The sequence below is a fragment of the Phlebotomus argentipes genome, unplaced genomic scaffold, assembly GCF_947086385.1.
Source record: "Phlebotomus argentipes unplaced genomic scaffold, Phlebotomus argentipes genome assembly scaffold_18, whole genome shotgun sequence".
In the NCBI taxonomy this organism is placed as follows: Eukaryota; Metazoa; Arthropoda; class Insecta; order Diptera; family Psychodidae; genus Phlebotomus; species Phlebotomus argentipes.
This window is the reverse complement of record NW_026776177.1, coordinates 9,292,490-9,309,233: the sequence shown is the minus strand read 5'-3', so window position 1 is coordinate 9,309,233 and position 16,744 is coordinate 9,292,490. Positions and strand designations below refer to the sequence as shown.

Sequence of the window (16,744 nt, the reverse complement as noted above, 5' to 3'; positions counted from 1 at the left end):
ATAAGAGAGTTTAATTGCAACGAGCAAAGTCGAGATCAAGATTGAGATGGACTCTGAGAGGCGAATTTGAGTTGTCAGGTGATATTTCATATGCAATCTTCGTTTTAATTCTGCTGTCGCGACCGAATTGAACGTGACCTATAAATGAAATATTTTTCAAGAAGAGATTTCAGCATCAAACGTTTAGGAAATCGTTATGATTTTAGCATCTTTTGACCTCTTATCACAATTTTGAGCTCAATAATACATTAGAGAATGTGAAAATTCTATAGAATATTGTGTCAAAACACGCCCAAAAGTTTGTGATATTGATAAAGAGCTTTAAAACTTTGCTTCAGTTTGATAAATCGAGAAGAAGAATAGCTTAGTAAGACTTCTTAAGAACAAAATAGTTCCTCAAATAGTAAGAATATAATTCTGAGTAGTTTTGCAAATTGCTTTTTAGTGATAATCTGGAAATTGAGTATGTTAAACTTTAATTGCTGAGCTGAAAAACGCAATAAAAGCATTTTCTGAGTGGAAAAAGTCCATCAAATTTATGAGCGCATTTACCCTTGTTTAAACACACATATTAAAGCCTCTTATATTAACTTTTACCTTAAACTTGTCGCTCTGAAAGCTTCTGATTCACTTGTTCAAGTAATTATATTATGAGTTCGCGCCCATGAATTGTTGGTATTCCATCGGCGTGCCAAAGTGTGGAAAAGAGTGTGCTTTATGCCAAGAAAGGAGGTGAATAGACTCATTTTGGCCTGACTTGGGATTCCAAAATAATAAGTCCATTTGAGCTGACGACAGTGATATTGAATGTGTGCGGGGAAAAATTAAAATTCGTGACCAAATATCCAGGCATTATTTGGTTAAAGTGAGGAGAGAAATTACGCATTGCGATCACGTTGTCCGGCTTCCCGAAGGTGAGGCGGAGTGGAAAAAAGAGCAAAAAGAGGCGAAAAAAAGAAATGCTCAAAGTGGTGGTGAAAGAAGATGAGCTCAGAGGGAAGAGATTCTGTGCTGCGCATGAAAATGGTTGGACAGAAGGTGGTTACTTTTTACCTGCGAGTACAAATTCAGTTGACACTCAATTCCATTGACGATCGTGATCACTCTCCTAAATGGCTCGGCATCGCGGCGAGACTCTCTTGTACACTCAACTCCTCGCGGTGTGTAATGTGTTGAGCAAACAAATGATGAAATTTAAATATTAAATTCTATTAAGTCCCCTCTAACATTACTTATTACAGAAATGTACGCTGGCCGTTCACAACAAGTCGCACCATTGTGGAGGAGCCGAAATGGTGGCTGGAGGACAAAATGTGCTAATTGAATTGCCACATGATCGATATCTCTCGAACGCTGCCTTTCGCGCGCTGACGTTGATCGGCAAACTGATCAAATTGACTGGATGCAGCATAGCTGGTGATACCGAATGCCTAATCAGCTATGCCGACATCTTGCCAATTCGTCAATTTCTGCACCTCAAGCGATCACTCGTGCACAAACCACCACAGATCGGCATGTCTCACTAATTAGAAGCACTGCTGAAGTGGATCTTCTGACCAATTCACACCACGGATCTCCTCTCCGCTCGCGTCTCGAGCTGTGCTGCCGGCGCTCTCGATCGATTCCAACTGACTCCCGAGTCGCTCGGAGAGTGAAGATGAGTGTCTGTCCAGAAAGAAATTTAAATGGATGTTTGAACAGTTGGGCTGCCTTGGTGGGGCTAGTCATAGGAGAGAGACACGGGCCCAAGGGGGAGACAGTGTGCTCGGAAGTGGTGTACAGCGCGACAGGAGTCTCAAGAAGTGCTTCGAATATTTACAGTATTCTTTTCTCTTTCTCCGAATTTCTTTGAACTTTCTTGAAAAATTCAATCAGTTTTGATGCCTGAGTGTGGAAAATGCTTTTCTTGGTTATGTAACTAACTAAAGACAGTCTTACTTAGTAGATCACGTCATGAAACATTGTTTTTTGTGCTCAAAATAAATTGATTACGACGATTTTCACCTATTGGTAGAAACATAGGCTTTTGCGTTAGATTAAAAGTGCATTTTCAAAAGCTAAAAGCAGTTCTAGGATTAAACATAACCTGAAAAGTTAACTTTAAAGTTTTATAACATCCATTATTAAGTGGCTAAAGTTTGATATTTAGCAAAAAAAACATTGGATTTAGTAGCGGAAAATATCGGAAAGAAATGAAAAAGTAAGATTAACTCAGATAAGTTGAGATTAGCTCAGATTCTGAAATCCGTGCGTAAAACAGAATGAAAAGCTCTTGCTAAGACCAAGAGAGTCTAGATTAGATTGCGATGAGCTAGAAATGAGTGAAAAACCGTTGAGGAAGTCTAGAAAATTGAAAAGACAAAGAGCTCCTCCAATTCGGATATGTTTCACGCAAATTGCGCAAATGATGAGGAAGAGGTGGTGTACAGATTTGAGCCATTATCTTCCCCTTGCAGGGATTTTTTTTCCACCCAGCAACGCTTCACACCACGAAGAAATGTGTGAATAAGCTCTCTCACCTACAATCTTCCCCTTCCTCTGCCGCACACTCACTTCTCCGATCGCGTCTTGAGGACGTGAGGAGAGTGAATGATGGAAAAAACGCTCATGTTCATAAAATGTTAATTTTTTCTTCTACTTCAGTGACAAATATTTGTCTTTCGTAACGAGATTTTGTCAATTTTGCCACCATAACTGTGCATTGCGAGATGAATGTGCACAAAATGCGCGTCTTTCTGCAAGAGATGTGAAGGATCGAGATGACTTCCTGGCGCTAAGGTTCCTTCCGAAGTGCCGCTTCACACGCAGATGGATTGCGCAAGGTTGTTTTTAGTTTTCAGAGTGAGAATTGAGACATTCCAAGAAGATTCTCAGTGTGAATGAATTGCTTTATCTCCGACAAAATGTTGAAGTCATTCACATTTTTAGGAATATTCATAAGAGTGAATATTGGTGAATATTTTGAGAAGTGTGAAATTCTGAAAGATCCTGTGATGTATGAGAGGAACAAAAGTATCGACATTGATGGACTTTAATAATTGCTGTTCACGTCCTTAGAAAAAACTGCTGATAATCCATATTATAATATAAAAAAATTAAATGAATCGTTCCAATGCTTTCTTCTTTCACAGGTGAAGCGAATAGATTTCCATCTATTTATTTAACATAGAAAGTTCTTTATTTCTTCTCATTCTCACCCATGCTTTCATTCAATAACTTTACAGGAAAATTATACAACCTAATCTAACATTGATAAATTAATTGCTGTCAGACAAGCAATTATTTATTTTTATAATACATTATTTATTAATCGCAACTTATTCTCTGTCATCGTGTTAAAAAGTAGAACAAACAAATACTTTACATAGAAATATGGCAAGAATTTAATCACATTTGCATATTCAACATACTTGAATATTCTTATTCACTTCGAAAAAACAACACTTTTCCATTTTCTCCGTTCACATCATTGAGCTTTACTTCTTCTTCGCCCTTCTGAGTTCTTCTCAAAAATCGCGCCAAGAGTTTTTCATCCACCGAAGGATTTCCTCCTGTCAGGACACTGACAACATATCCTACGATCAGGTTCAGCGAGAAGCCTATTAAAGCGTGGTAGAGGAAGTGGATCTTGAACACCCACGGAATGTCGCTGCCGTCAGTTGACTCTACGGGAGTTTGAGGCAATGTTGTGGCGTTGAAAATTTCAGGATCACATCCATCAGTTCTCAAGGGAAGAAATGGATCGCGACTCTTGTAAAGTCCTCCAATTGTGAGTATCGAAATGGCGACAACAGATACGATTGAACCAGCCAAAGCTCCCTGGAAATGATAAAAGATGAATGATATTAGGAGGTAATTAATTCAAAGGTCGCCAAAATGAGCAATGAATTCATGAATATGTAATTGTTGACGAAAAGCACAGAAACCTACTCTTGTGTTCACTCTGCGGCACAGCATGCCCAGCGTGAAGAGTCCGAGGAGCGCCGAAGTGGCCAGAACCAAGCACTGCGCCGTCATGTTGAAGATCGTGCCGAGTTTCTCGATCAGCAGCAGCAGGAACATCTGCACAATGCCCAGGATCACAACTATGAACTTCACAATATTGCTGGCTTTCGCCTCAGAGGCATTCCTGAAGCGTCTGGACAGGAAGTCGTCGTAGATGGAGCCACTGAGAGTGTTGAGGAAGGACGAGGTGGACGATAAACTGGCGCAGAAAATGCCAGCAATGAAGATTCCCGAGAATCCTGGCAAGACAGAGGCTGTTCTCTCGATGTAATGCGGAAGAATCTGATCGATCTTGCGAATGAGGCCCGCCTTGAAGGGATCGCAGGTCTCGTAAGTGGTGAAGATGATGGCTCCGATGGTCTGAGAGAGGAGGAGGAATATTGTGAAGAATAAGGTGAGGCCCCACAAGGCCAGGCGCATTTTGCGGAGGTCCGAGAGCGCCAGAAAGCGCTGAGTGCTCGTCTGACTGATGCCGAACTGATAAATGGCCACGAGGGTCATGCTGAACAAGTATTCCCAGAACGTTGATCGGACTGTGGGATCAGGATCTAAGCTGGAAAAGGCGGAGTCTTGAGTTTTCCCTTGAAGGGAATTAAATGGTTTATTTCTTCTTACTTGAAGAACACGAGTCTTCCTCCTCGATTTGTGGCTTCGTAGACTTTTCCGAATCCACCCACTTGCTGAGCGCCCACTATCACCACGATGATCGAGGACACGAGCGTGAGAGTGATCTGAAAGACGTCCGTCCACACCACGGCCTTTATTCCGCCGATGGCTGTGTAGAAGACGCATACGATGGTCAGCAGACCCGTGGTCAAGTGCACTGAGACTCCCGTGAACTCGTGGACAGCCAGTGCGGGCACATAAACAGTGACTGATAGGAATAAGAGTGACACGATCGAGTACAGAACACTCGCGAAGATCCTCACGGAGCGACTGAATCTCAGCTCCAAGTATTTGAAGCTAGACAATTCCCCAACCTCCAGAAAGACTGGGAGGTAGACGATGGGCACAATGATGGACATTATGTAACAGACTCCAGCCAGGAGCCAGGCTTGCGTTCCGTACACATACACTTCGGCCGCCTGGCCAAGGAGCGTCGATCCGGACACGGCCGTGGCCACGAGCGACGCTGTGACGGGGAAGAGGCCCAGCTTCCGGCCGCCCAAGAGGTATTCCTCGCGCGTGTTCGCCCTCCGTGAGCGACAGCCATGATAAAGCCCGATCACGGCGGACAAGAGGAATGTGATCGCGAACAGGAAGATGTCAAGAGCAGAAAACTTATCCAAATCCATTTCGCAAGTGACTGGATGATCGCGAATGCTGCGTGATACTAAAGCTCGCGCTGGACCGTGTGTTAGTTTTATACAAATTAATATAATAGAAATTGTGTGGAAAACCAGTCGATCGATTAGAGATGTGATCGAGTGGAAAGTTTCAAGATCATGGAAACATTTCAAGAGCTTTGAGGTGATTCTGAGTGATTTCAGACTTTTTGCCGCCTCAAAATGCCTCAAAAACATGAAACGATGGCAACCATAATAGAGAGCAATTTGAATGATAATGATAACGCCAAGAGAAATCACACAAGAAAGTGACCCGAAAATGTCTCAATTTGACTTGAATTTCCTCACAATTACACGTGCTGATCAGTTGGCCTCCCAAATCTGGTCCTCTGGCCATTGTTTTGGCCGAACAATTGTCCAATAAAGAACTCCTGCGAGACCCTCCAAAATCCAAAGTGTTCCAGCGTGATTTGAGACCATTTGGATGGTGAATGACACGCCGTTCAAACAATGTGAACGGAAGTTGAAAAATCTCCGCACTTGTGCGTGATCGAACTCCAAATGCTGCGCCACAGAATGCCAGAAATTCAATTGCGACTCCGAAGCTTTAACGGAAACCCAAGAAAGCGTGTTAAAGCACATTTAAAGAGTGATCTCAGGTCATTTATTGGGATACAAAAATAGGAAACAGTCAGGAAAGGGTGTGTGTGTGTGTGTGTGTGTGTGTAAATTGACTAATTTCCAGATATGGATATTCATAGTTAAACTAAAGTTTACTAAAAAGCTAATAAATAAAAATGCCCAGTTCGATAGCTTGACTTAATCTTAGATTTTATACAATTTAGAATACATCTTCAAATATTATTGTCTTAAAAAAGACTTGCTCGCGCGGCTAAAATTTGAATACAAACAATATTTATCCAAGGGTTAATAAACTGTTTTGCTCTCGATTTACTTGAGTGTCGATTGATCGATAAACTTAGAACAATACAGAGATATTTGCCGCTTCAATTTTAATCTTACAAACTAGAATAAAGTTCTGACAGAGTTTTGCATTAAAGTATCTTAACGTTTTGGCCTACAAATTCTCCCAAAAGGACTTACAGTTGAACTAGGCGTAAAAATCACAGATCTAATTAGGAAAAGAAGTTTCCAAGTCTGAACAATGAAATACTGCCATTCACATTGACCACATTTAACCATCGAGTGCGGAAAGTGACTCATTTTGGGGAACGTGCGCGCAACTGAAGAGGTTCCATCATTGTGACGAATAAAGTATTCACTGGACGTGCACATTTATTGAATCTTGCGCCTCTTGGTCGTCGGCAGCAGTTCTTTGCCATTCCGCAGAACGGTCACCAAGTCCAAATTGGTGAACGGATGCGTGACAAAGAAGAGGAGGAGCAGCACCAAAACCGTCACCTCGATTATGACAAAGTGCGATATGGACTGTCCGATTTCCAGCCAAGAGCCGCGATTCGTGATCAAATAGAAGAAATTCACGCCCATCACGTCGCAAATTAGCAGAATCACAATGAACAGTTTCCGGATTTCCGTCTGCAAGGGAAATTTTCAGGGAAATTAGAGCAATGCAGGAGGGGTGAAATGCCAGTGACTCACCTTGGAAATGACATGGATCATCCGCAGAACGCACACGACCAGCAGAATCGGCGCCATCAGCTTCAGGATGATGAGTGTGGCCATGAGGAAGGGCGAGAACGTCGTCACCAGGCATCTGACCCAGTTGGGATCGAAAGAGCTGATGGACGCGAAGTTGCCTGTGCCGAAGAAGGACACGAAGATGTACAGCAGAATGATGTACATCCGGATGAAGTCTCTCCTGTCGAGGAAGAGCTTCTGGTGCGTCGCTTCGTGGCTCGCGAACTCCATCTGGAACCACGTGATGAGGTTCACGGAGAAGACGAAGAAGAAGATGGGCTCGTAAGACAGCGACATGATGGAAATTGGAACGCTGAAGCTGCTCGCGAGAGTCCACAATCTTGTCTCCGGATCGACAGAGCTCAGGATGGGCAGAATGAGGGCGAGAACTGTGGAAGAAAGAGAAGCTTTAGACACAGAAGAGTGGCTAATGCGAGGTGAAAACTCACTGAGAGAGATCCAGGAGATGATTTGATAGACGGAATGCAATCCGGCGCCTTCGTTGATGGAACTAACGCTCGCCAAGAGGTTGATGTTGACGATCAAGTGAAGGAATATGATGCCGTACTTGTGCACTTGCTCCCAGTAGCTCTCGACCTCCTTGTTGAAGGACGTGAGGAAGGAAATGAAACTGTGGACGCACCACAGAAGAGTCCCAATAAATCTGGAAAGGATTAAATTGATTGAAAATGTTAATCAATTGTGTTGAAATTATTACTAAGGCTTTACTTACAGCAGCTGAAAGTCATTGGCGTCTTTCTCGATGACCGGCAAGGAGGGGAAAATGGACAGGATCGTGGACGAGACAATCCACTTGACTAGCATCATCTTTGGTAGGCCTTTGCGGTACTGCTGCACAGCCTCAATGGCGCAGTAGATGAGCAGGATGGCGGCCAATGTGAAGCGATAGAAGAAGGCCAGCACGAACAGTTCCACTCCGGCGGCGTACAGCAGGATGAACTTGAGGTTGGTCCTGAAGCGGATGGCGTTGAAGTAGTTCCAGCGCTTCAGCGTGACGAACTGCAGGATGATGGGCAGGATAAGATAGAGCGTTAGGCGGAAGTTGATCTGCTGCAGAATGACGAACGTGATGGTGAAACTCAGCAAGATGGTGTAGATCACAGTCACGCGGCAGTCGATCACGCGCGTCACGTACTCCAAGTGGCCGGAGGTGAGCTCCTGGAAGGAGATGATCATCCATACGACCATGGCCACGCTCACGGTGAGCAGGAAGAGCTTCTGGTAGTACGTCTGGTAGAACTCGATGCCCTGCAGGCAGTCCTTGATTACGCTGTGGCTCATCGCGATGGCCTTGTCGTACTGCTCCAGAGCGATCTTCCGACGGATCTCGCGCGACACGTCGCGGATCACCTGTTCCTTCTCGAACGTGCGGAAGTAGCGGCTTAGCTTGCCGAGGTGGAAGTCGCCGGACACCTTGTTGAACTGCGCCAGAATCTGCAGGGCGTTGGAGCAGAGCGCACGCGAAGTGTAGTTTTGCGACACGCTGAGGAATTGGATCGGCAGCATGCCCACGTTGTTCACTGGCGGCGCCACGCCGATGAGCGCCGCCATGAGCGGTGTGACGTCCGCCTGCTCGATGCTCTCCAGCGGCTTCCACGAGGTCTTCCTGGCCACCCCGGCGCCCCAGGCGACGATGGGCGTCTCCGTCTCGTGGTGGTGTCCTGCGCCATGCGCGCCTCTGTCCGACATCCCGTGATCCGAGGTGAAGACGTAGCTGGTCATGTAATCCGGGAAGATGTTCTCAAAGAGAGACACAATCTCTCTGATTCCCCGGTCCACGACCACCAGGTTCTTGAGGAACAGCCTCGAGTTGGGCTTGTGCACATGGCCAGCGGTGTCCAGACCGAGCAAATGAAGGAAGAATATCACTCTGTCCTGGCTCTTGAGCTCATCCGTCACGTTGCGCAGCAGGAATTCCTTCGTGCGACTGAACACCCACTCGTCCAGCCACACGGTGCGATTCTTACCCGAGAAGTCCACGTCGCTGGTCGTGTAGGAGTGCGTGAAGATGTGCTTGCGCTCATTGCCGCCCTTCACGAAGATCTGCAGGATGTCTGGACTGCCCCAGGAGTAAGTCACGCGACTGCGGTTGAACACCGAGTCGAAGTCCACTGGATTGTCCTTCCAGCCTCGCGTCACTGCGCTGGGATCCTCGTAGATGCCCGCAATCAGGGCAACATGTCCCGGACGAGACTCCGTGGGCACTCTGGTGTGCGAAATGCCCGCGATTCCCTGTTTCATCACAATCTCGCCGAGATATTCAGTCATTTTGAAGCCATCGCGGTAGAAGGACTCCGCCCTGAGCCCGTCTGCCACGAAGAGCACCAGTCTGCAAGGGAAAAACAGCCCAGATTTGTTGTTTCTGCTTTCAAGTGAGGTTATGTAGAAAGTTTACCTTTTCGCTGGAGGATTCTCGAGATCCTTCTGCGGCGTCAACTCCCGAATGATGGGCGAGAGGAAGTAGATGTCGAAGATCGATGAGAGGAATATCAAGTGAATTACAACGCCGAAGAGGAAAAATTTATACATTTTTCCACCAATCTTAATGTTTCACGGGCGCCCATGATACACACCCAGTAAGACTGCTGTCGGCAAAGAAGCAGAAGAAGCGAAACAGTCAACGGATTTGTCTGTAGTTCTGTCGCAAATTCAGCTCGCTCTTCACAAAAATTCTGATTGTAAATGCGATTTTTTCAGGCGTCTTTCCGAACATGTTTCCTGTAGGAACCGTGCGAAACTACAGCCGATGCAGCCTGATTTAGGGGGTATTCTTCAGACATGCAGATTTATCAAACAGGAATATCCCTGAAAAAGTTTCTTATGAACAAGAGTCCCCGGACAATAATCAACTGGTAAATTCAATCAATTTGATGAGCCTAATTTATCTTCATTTATTTAGACCAATATTTAGACTTATTATCAATTTATTACACTACTGAAAATCGCGAGAAATTGACCCCTTGGTTGCAAAGCGCAAAGCTCCATCAAAGCTTCTCCACTGTGCATACGCTCTCTCGTTTTATGCTGCGCGCTTATGCTTCACTCTCTCAGCCACACATAAAATTGTTAGCTCTGGATCGTTGTGAAGAATCTGGGGCTTTTATTGGGAAAATTCGTGGAAGTGTTCATTTGTGGCGAAAACATCCGCCTGATCCAATAACTCATGCTCACGTCATCTGAGAATTTCTCCGCGAAAACAACACGTGAATAATGAAGGAACCTTTTAAAGAAGAGCTTCGCAGCCCGGCGCCTCCACTGCATTGCCAAAATGCCGTGCATTAAATAATCATGGGGAAGGAATTCTGGGAGTTTCGGCGCTCGGCGAGAGCGGGAGAGTGCGAAGAGTGTGTGAGAAGATCACCGGGTGAGAGGATCACTTTCAGTGTCTTTCTGTGGGTGCTTTCGCGCGAGTTCTTTCCTTCGCATTTGCGATCATCAGTTGTTTCTCAATTCGCCGAGCACAAGTCGCCTTTTCCGTGGTATTTAAGTGCAGAGGAATTCCTCATTGAAATAATGTTCAGGAGTTTTAGAAAAACGAGAGGCTTCGCTGGGAATCAACGCAGCAGAAAAGAGCCATTTGATCTTGCGATCGATGATCTCAAGGACGTGATTTCTAAAAAGCAGGTATATTAATTACTCTGCGGCTGAAGTGGCATAAATTAATAGTGGATCGAATTGCACACACACGAAATACAGAAAAAAAAATCCGTGGGCGTCCAGCTGAATAAATTTACAGACACACTTCTTGGCCTCAAGCGCACAAAAAATCACACACACACACACACACGCAGAGGCAAGAAATGATCGCGAGAGAGGAAAATTAGATCGAATTTGTGACATTTTCGAGATGGAATTCTTGCAACATTTCCATGTCAACACGCTCTTCGCGGACGTGTTTGTTTTGCCCGAAGATGCATCAATTAGTTGGACGTCTTTTGATCACTAGTAGAAATCATGTGTGAAAATGCTACAATTCTGTGCAATAGACGAATTCTTCGAACCAGTCGAGCAGCTAAAACTGGTTGATTGTTTATTTTGGGACATAAAGGTGCTCTTTAGGCTACGCAGGAGCCAAATAACCTCACTCAATAAAGGCTTTTTCAATGCATTTTCCAACCTTGAACACCTGAGAATTGTTCACGTGTCGTCTGTCAGCAAATAAAGTGTGTGTTCTGTTGACTGGCAATATTGTTGTGATCTTATTCCCATCTAAGCTCGCGTTGATCGGTTCAATATCAGTCATATTTTCGACAATGACCTACAATTGTGGCCACTTTGGCTGTTACTTATTTGCTCACGAAATATTTGGCATTTGCTCTAAAGAAGTTCACTGAGTTCCATAAGCAAAAGTTCTCGCTTTTATTTCTAATTCGTGAAGGTGAGAAAACAGACAGAAGAATGGAGGGAAATTCCTCAGTCATTCTCTGGTGTGTTGATAAACTTCGGTCACGATAAATGTGTCACGCAGAAAATATTAACTTTATTGTGGAGTGCAGAGAAATGTCTTATGGGACTTCGGCGAAGTTGAGCAATCTGGTGTTGAGTATTTTTAGAATGGAAAAGACTTAAAATGACACAAATATTTACTACAAAACATTTGGAAATTATTGATGACACAGTTTGGAACTTTGGCATGAAAACACGTTGAGTTGTTTAGAATCATTCGCTCTCATAGCAAAGGGCTTTAAGCATTTGGAATACATGCGAATGGGCGGGGCTTTCGAGTGGGCGGAGCCACGCTTAGTGAGCGATTGCTAGCACTTTCCGAGATGCCTCCGATAATGCAAATGTCAGGGCGATTTATCTTCTCTGCGAAGTAGTAGCAGAACTCCTTTTTCGCGTAATCCCAACGCAAACGTGTCGCAGTTGAGTTACGTGTGACTTTTTGGCGAGATTGCAGCGCGGCGTGCAAGAGCCATTGTGCGATCATCAGCCAATGTCAGGGTCGCGGAGCGCACGAAAAGTGGTCGGTCGTTAATTTTTGCAGTGAAATGATGACTTTTCCTGCGCTAAGGTGGAAAATGTGTCACCAAGTCAGGTGGATTTTCACACACTCGGATATTTGTCTCTCTGGCACGACTCTGCGGCCGAGGAAATCGCGCACAGAAACAATTTGCTCTATGAGATAATTGCACAATTAATAACGCGGCGGCAATTAAATTGCCAGTTGAGACAAAAATCATGGATTTTCTTGTGCAGAAAACTCCACAATCAATGATTGGCGCTTCAGGTGCAAGAGTGGTGAAAAATTTTCACACGACTCGCGATTGCACAAGCTTCACGTGGAAAAGTCACAATCACACTGGCGATGATTTTCATTAAAGGTGAAAAAGCCCTCGTGGGTCAGTTGGATGGCCGAGAGTGCAATTCAAGAATTAATTCACACGGAAAGCCTGCAATTTTGCGCATTAGAGGCACTAATTAGAAAATGCGTTATGAGTATTCTTTTCGCACATACTTTGCGCCAACCTGATTTAAATTACATTTAATTACACAGGCATTTTCCCGCGGGGAGGAAAAACATACGCGTAATTTGTCTTCATGTGCAGAATGAAAAGTGGAGATATATAAGTTTCGACCACCTTTATTTTTATCATTCATTGGCTCTCTCGCGCGATCATTGAGGAACCGCGCGCGTCGAAGGATGAACGCTGAAGAATGCGTAAAATAATTGGCAATTGACTTTACTTTCCATTGCGTCACAACCGCAGTCGAAATTCACAAATACAGAATTGTTCAGCTCTCGTGCACAGTGCTCTGGTCCTTCAAGCCAAGGGGAAGATAATGGGTTGACGTCTGTACACCACTTCCTCAATTCACAGGAAAAGTCCTTAACACTTTCCTAGTGTTTGAAACACTCTTTTTTCCTCATTTGCGGCATTTTTCCGATCTCTTCAATTGTCTTTACATTTCTCTGTAGCAATTCTCAATGAATTGTGAGGTTATGAAACAAATTGTAGTTGGAAAATGAATTTTTCATCAATGCTGTATTTTTCAGTTCAATTCCGTTCAGAACTGTCAAAAAGAAGTTTGTCAAAATGAATGCAAACTGAACCAAATCTTTAATAAAGAAGCTTTCGAAAAGTCACTTCTTAAGACTCCCTTTGAGTTGTACACCACCTCTGGTCATAATATCTCCTCCTTGCTTCAAACGGGCATCGCAGGTGTACTGAATGAGCCTCCGGAATTGGGGTGGATTGTGTGTGGGCGGGAAGTACAGACGAGGCTGTTCGAGTTGCTCCAAGGACACAAAAGCTCGCGGGAAACTGTGTCAAATTCATTCTCTCTCGTAAAGTTTATGCAGAGCTGGCAGGAGAATCGAGAAAGGCGAAGACTGTAGATTTTCCTCGTGATGTTAACATGTGGAATTGTCACTTCTGTGCATTAATTCAGCCCTGAAAATGCTTCGGAAACTATTACTTCCTTATGCCGAAAATCGCTTACATTCACCCATTTTCACAGAAGTTGCCACAACACCCAAATGTATTTGTAGATTTAAGCTTCTTATCCCACGCAAAATTTACTTGGAAAAACACCCCTTGGTTTATCCATGCTAGGTCTATATTTGGGCACAAAAGACCAGAATTACACCTCAATGAGTATCTTAATTACTCTCACAATTGTGTTTTCCCCATTGAGGGAAGTTGACGAGGGAAAGGCGGAAATTCAGGGGAATTTTTCAAGTCATGAAGATGTGTTGTACATATGTGAAAGTTCAGGGAGCTTTAGCAATTAAGATATGTGCTTGATGTAGTGAAAAACACCGCTTGAAGTGCTTCTGCAGCAAAATTTCAGCATGAACTATTTCCAGAATTGAGTCATTTAAGTTTTGGTTCAAAGGGAATTTATTTAAGATGCAAAAGGTTGTTTGGATAGCAGATTATATTTGAGATTGAATTTTCTTAGAAAACCCTCGTGAAAAATTCAGCCTTAATCATCTCTAATTGTCTGATCTCGCGAAAGGGGAAATTCTGTGACCCTTTGAAGGAGGGTTTAATGAATGCTCTTTCAGGGGCTTTGCAAGACGGTCTGTGATTAAAGTATTGATTTCTCTGGGTGAAAGATTCAAGGGCTCTCTTTGCCCGTCCGCAAATCTGACCGAAAACCTTTGAGCAGTGCAAACATTTTGGGGCCACATAAAGGCAGAGGGATTAAAGTGGTGGTTTTGGAGGCAAAAGCTCTGGTTTCACGACACTGCGACGTGTGATGTTGAAATGCCGAGATTGTGCCAACGAGTGCACTTTGTGGCATATTGAATTCCTCACTTGTCACTGCTCCATTTATTCAATCAGGTGGGAAACCCTTTGGCGTTTGCACTGCTCCATATCGAATTTCTCACCTTCAGGCATAATTCTCCACTCAATTACACCAGTTCTGAGCTAGTTTGTGGTTTCTTCAATCTCTCCATAGAAGTGTTCTTAAACAATATCCATGAAAATTCGCCCCAAGACTGTGCGATTTTTGTACAGTGATTTTCTGACTGACTGGCGATTCAATCAGTGCAAATCGGCGTTGGATATCAACCCACAACACTTGTCTTTATTGTTGTTTTTGCCGTGTCTTTGTGGCAAGATCCGCGCGCGCACCTTCTGCAGCGTAAATCATTGCAAAGTATCTCGATGGCGATTCTTGGATGGAAACAATTTAATGAGTGTTTAATGCAGAGAGACACACCTATTTTTCGATGACAATAATTCTCAATTGCACGCTGATAAACACCGCGAGGCTCGATCTCTCGGAACAATTATCGCACCATGGCTACTTTCAAGAATGCAAGAAAAATGCTCTGTGTGTCATTTTTTTCGAGCATGCAGACAAAACTCGTGATCTTTTGATGTGAATAAGAATTGTTCATGTTCAGACTTCAACACCAAGAGTAAGATTTTATGGTGAGAAATGTTGCACATCTGAGAGGAAGATTGTTGCACATTGTCAACAATATTGAAATCAATTAAAGTATTTCAATTAACAACTAATTTTTTTTACTCTTATGAAGAACTTAAATAGAATGAATTAATGATTTACTATTGATTTAATTACTGATTTAATATGACCTTACTGATTTTTCAACTCCTAACTTCACAATTTATTGCGAACTCTCCTATAATTTGCTTTTAAGCGCATTTGAAAGCATTTTCTCATAAAATTCTTTCTCTCCCCGAAACATTATTTACTTTATTATTCTCTCCAAAATGGCGAATTGCTGAAGTCGAAGAAGTGCTGCAAGTATTGTGCAGATGTTAGACATACTCTCTGCTCTTGCTTAAGCCTTTATGTAAGGATTTTTACAAAATTCTTCCCTCGACCTCTTCTGAAACAAAACACGTTCATGATAGAGCCATGCAGACTTCGGAAGCTATGCTGTGTGAATGTGCATTCAGGAATGCCGCTCCGCGATGCCTGCCATCGATCTTCTGGGCTGATCGTGCCATCTTCCCTGCGCGGCGATCATCTGATCGCGGAGCTTCTGGCGAAGTGAGCGTGAATGAAAGGCGGCGAGAGGGAGGGCCAGTCTCCTGAATTATTGCCATCCTGTGGGTGTGATCTCGGTGGTTGTGTGTTACGTAAAAGTTGGGCATGATCGGTGCGTGATCATGTGATCTTTGGACAAGAACTCGCGCCAAGTGAGTGTAAAGCAGTGTGTCCAATGTTTATGTAGCCCCCTCGAATATTTGGCGAGGCGCGGGAACGTGGATGGTGTGTAATTTAAACACAATAAAAATTATGTTTTTATCTCATAGTGATCGTACCAGCTCTACGATACATATGCTATGCGGGGACTCGAATTGAAACTGGTTTCTCGATCACTTCGCCGCAATAGAATGATCATGCTGTGTGTTTCTCTGGGTGCTTATTTCTCGCGATCTGTGCAGAACTGGCCGCGCGCGGGAGAGGAAAAAATCCACACTCATATGAGTACATATAGTCTGTTTCGGAGGAAATTGTCTGGAACCAGGGAAAATTTTCGCCCCAAAACATCGCGATCGCACGCACCGATCGGCGAAACAAAGCACACGCACCTTTCAGGGTTGTCAGGATCGCAGATGCGGCGACAAGAAAAAGGCTGAGCCCATGTGAAAAATATATTCTGGCTGTTTTGTTTGCTGTTGGAGGAAAGAAAAAAAAGCTGAGAAAACGGCGCCGTGGCGTGATAAAAGGCCCTGTTCGTAATAAAATCGCCAAGGTCGACCTATGGACATTCACTTTTCGCTTGTTACAAATTCTGTAACTCGATAATCGCAGCCACACAGGTACCTCAACATGCTGGCACTGGCTCCGGTCTCTTATTATTCAGACCGAGTAATATCTCACACACATTAATTGAGGTGAGAGAGAAACACACACTGGGCACTGGGCAGTGTCTATTTTCTTCTCTTTTTCCCGATTTTTCTTTGTCTGAAGCCGAAGCCAGTGACAGACGAAGAGATTATGCTTCTTCTATGATATCAATCGTGTTTTCTGTGCGCTGTTGACGTCTTCTCTCCAATCATCTGTGCGATGGCTCGATTTTATAATCCGCCACTAGCTATATGACACTGCTAGGCTTGTGGATTTTATTGGGTTTAGAAGGACATTGATTTTCTTTAATTCGTTGGAGTGATCCGTTGGTCTCCTGTGCGTCTGATGGCCCGCCCATTGAAATACTCCGCCCATTTTCAATTAGCTTGACAGAATTTTGAGTGTGCACACGAGTACTTTGCAAAGTGCTACAGCTCTCAACCTTTGCCACATCTTCCCATCTGTAAGTCAGTGGATCGTTCATTTTGTCGTCC

At 44.0% G+C, this 16,744-nt stretch overlaps 2 protein-coding genes across 2 annotated transcripts; both read right to left on the bottom strand.

The window, feature by feature from the left end:
* Positions 1 to 3,117: 3,117 nt before the first annotated feature.
* Positions 3,118 to 5,300, bottom strand: LOC132259126 (sodium-coupled monocarboxylate transporter 2-like). Its single transcript, XM_059756675.1, has 3 exons — positions 4,621 to 5,300; positions 3,931 to 4,558; positions 3,118 to 3,819 (listed from the first exon to the last, which is right to left on the bottom strand). The coding sequence occupies exons 1-3, from the start codon at positions 5,298 to 5,300 to the stop codon at positions 3,421 to 3,423; spliced, it is 1,707 nt and encodes a 568-aa protein (XP_059612658.1). The 3' UTR covers positions 3,118 to 3,420.
* A 652-nt stretch (positions 5,301 to 5,952) lies between these two features.
* On the bottom strand, positions 5,953 to 9,544 carry LOC132259528 (GPI ethanolamine phosphate transferase 1). Its single transcript, XM_059757195.1, has 5 exons — positions 9,367 to 9,544; positions 7,684 to 9,300; positions 7,400 to 7,614; positions 6,912 to 7,339; positions 5,953 to 6,848 (listed from the first exon to the last, which is right to left on the bottom strand). Exons 1-5 carry the CDS (start codon positions 9,498 to 9,500, stop codon positions 6,588 to 6,590), a joined length of 2,655 nt encoding a protein of 884 aa, XP_059613178.1. The 5' UTR covers positions 9,501 to 9,544; the 3' UTR covers positions 5,953 to 6,587.
* Between the last annotated feature and the right edge of the window lie 7,200 nt (positions 9,545 to 16,744).

Bases quoted from the DNA above. Each gene is read 5' to 3' on its own strand.
- LOC132259126 (XM_059756675.1), bottom strand. From the start codon at position 5,300: ATGGATTTGGATAAGTTTTCTGCTCTTGACATCTTCCTGTTCGCGATC. The intron at 4,559-4,620 runs GTAAGAAGAAAT...CGCCTTTTCCAG, and splicing joins GGAAGACTCGTGTTCTTCAA to CTTAGATCCTGATCCCACAG. The intron at 3,820-3,930 runs GTAGGTTTCTGT...TATCATTTCCAG, and splicing joins GCCGCAGAGTGAACACAAGA to GGAGCTTTGGCTGGTTCAAT.
- LOC132259528 (XM_059757195.1), bottom strand. From the start codon at position 9,500: ATGTATAAATTTTTCCTCTTCGGCGTTGTAATTCACTTGATATTCCTC. The intron at 9,301-9,366 runs GTAAACTTTCTA...TTTCCCTTGCAG, and splicing joins GAGAATCCTCCAGCGAAAAG to ACTGGTGCTCTTCGTGGCAG. The intron at 7,340-7,399 runs GTGAGTTTTCAC...TTTCTTCCACAG, and splicing joins CATCTCCTGGATCTCTCTCA to TTCTCGCCCTCATTCTGCCC.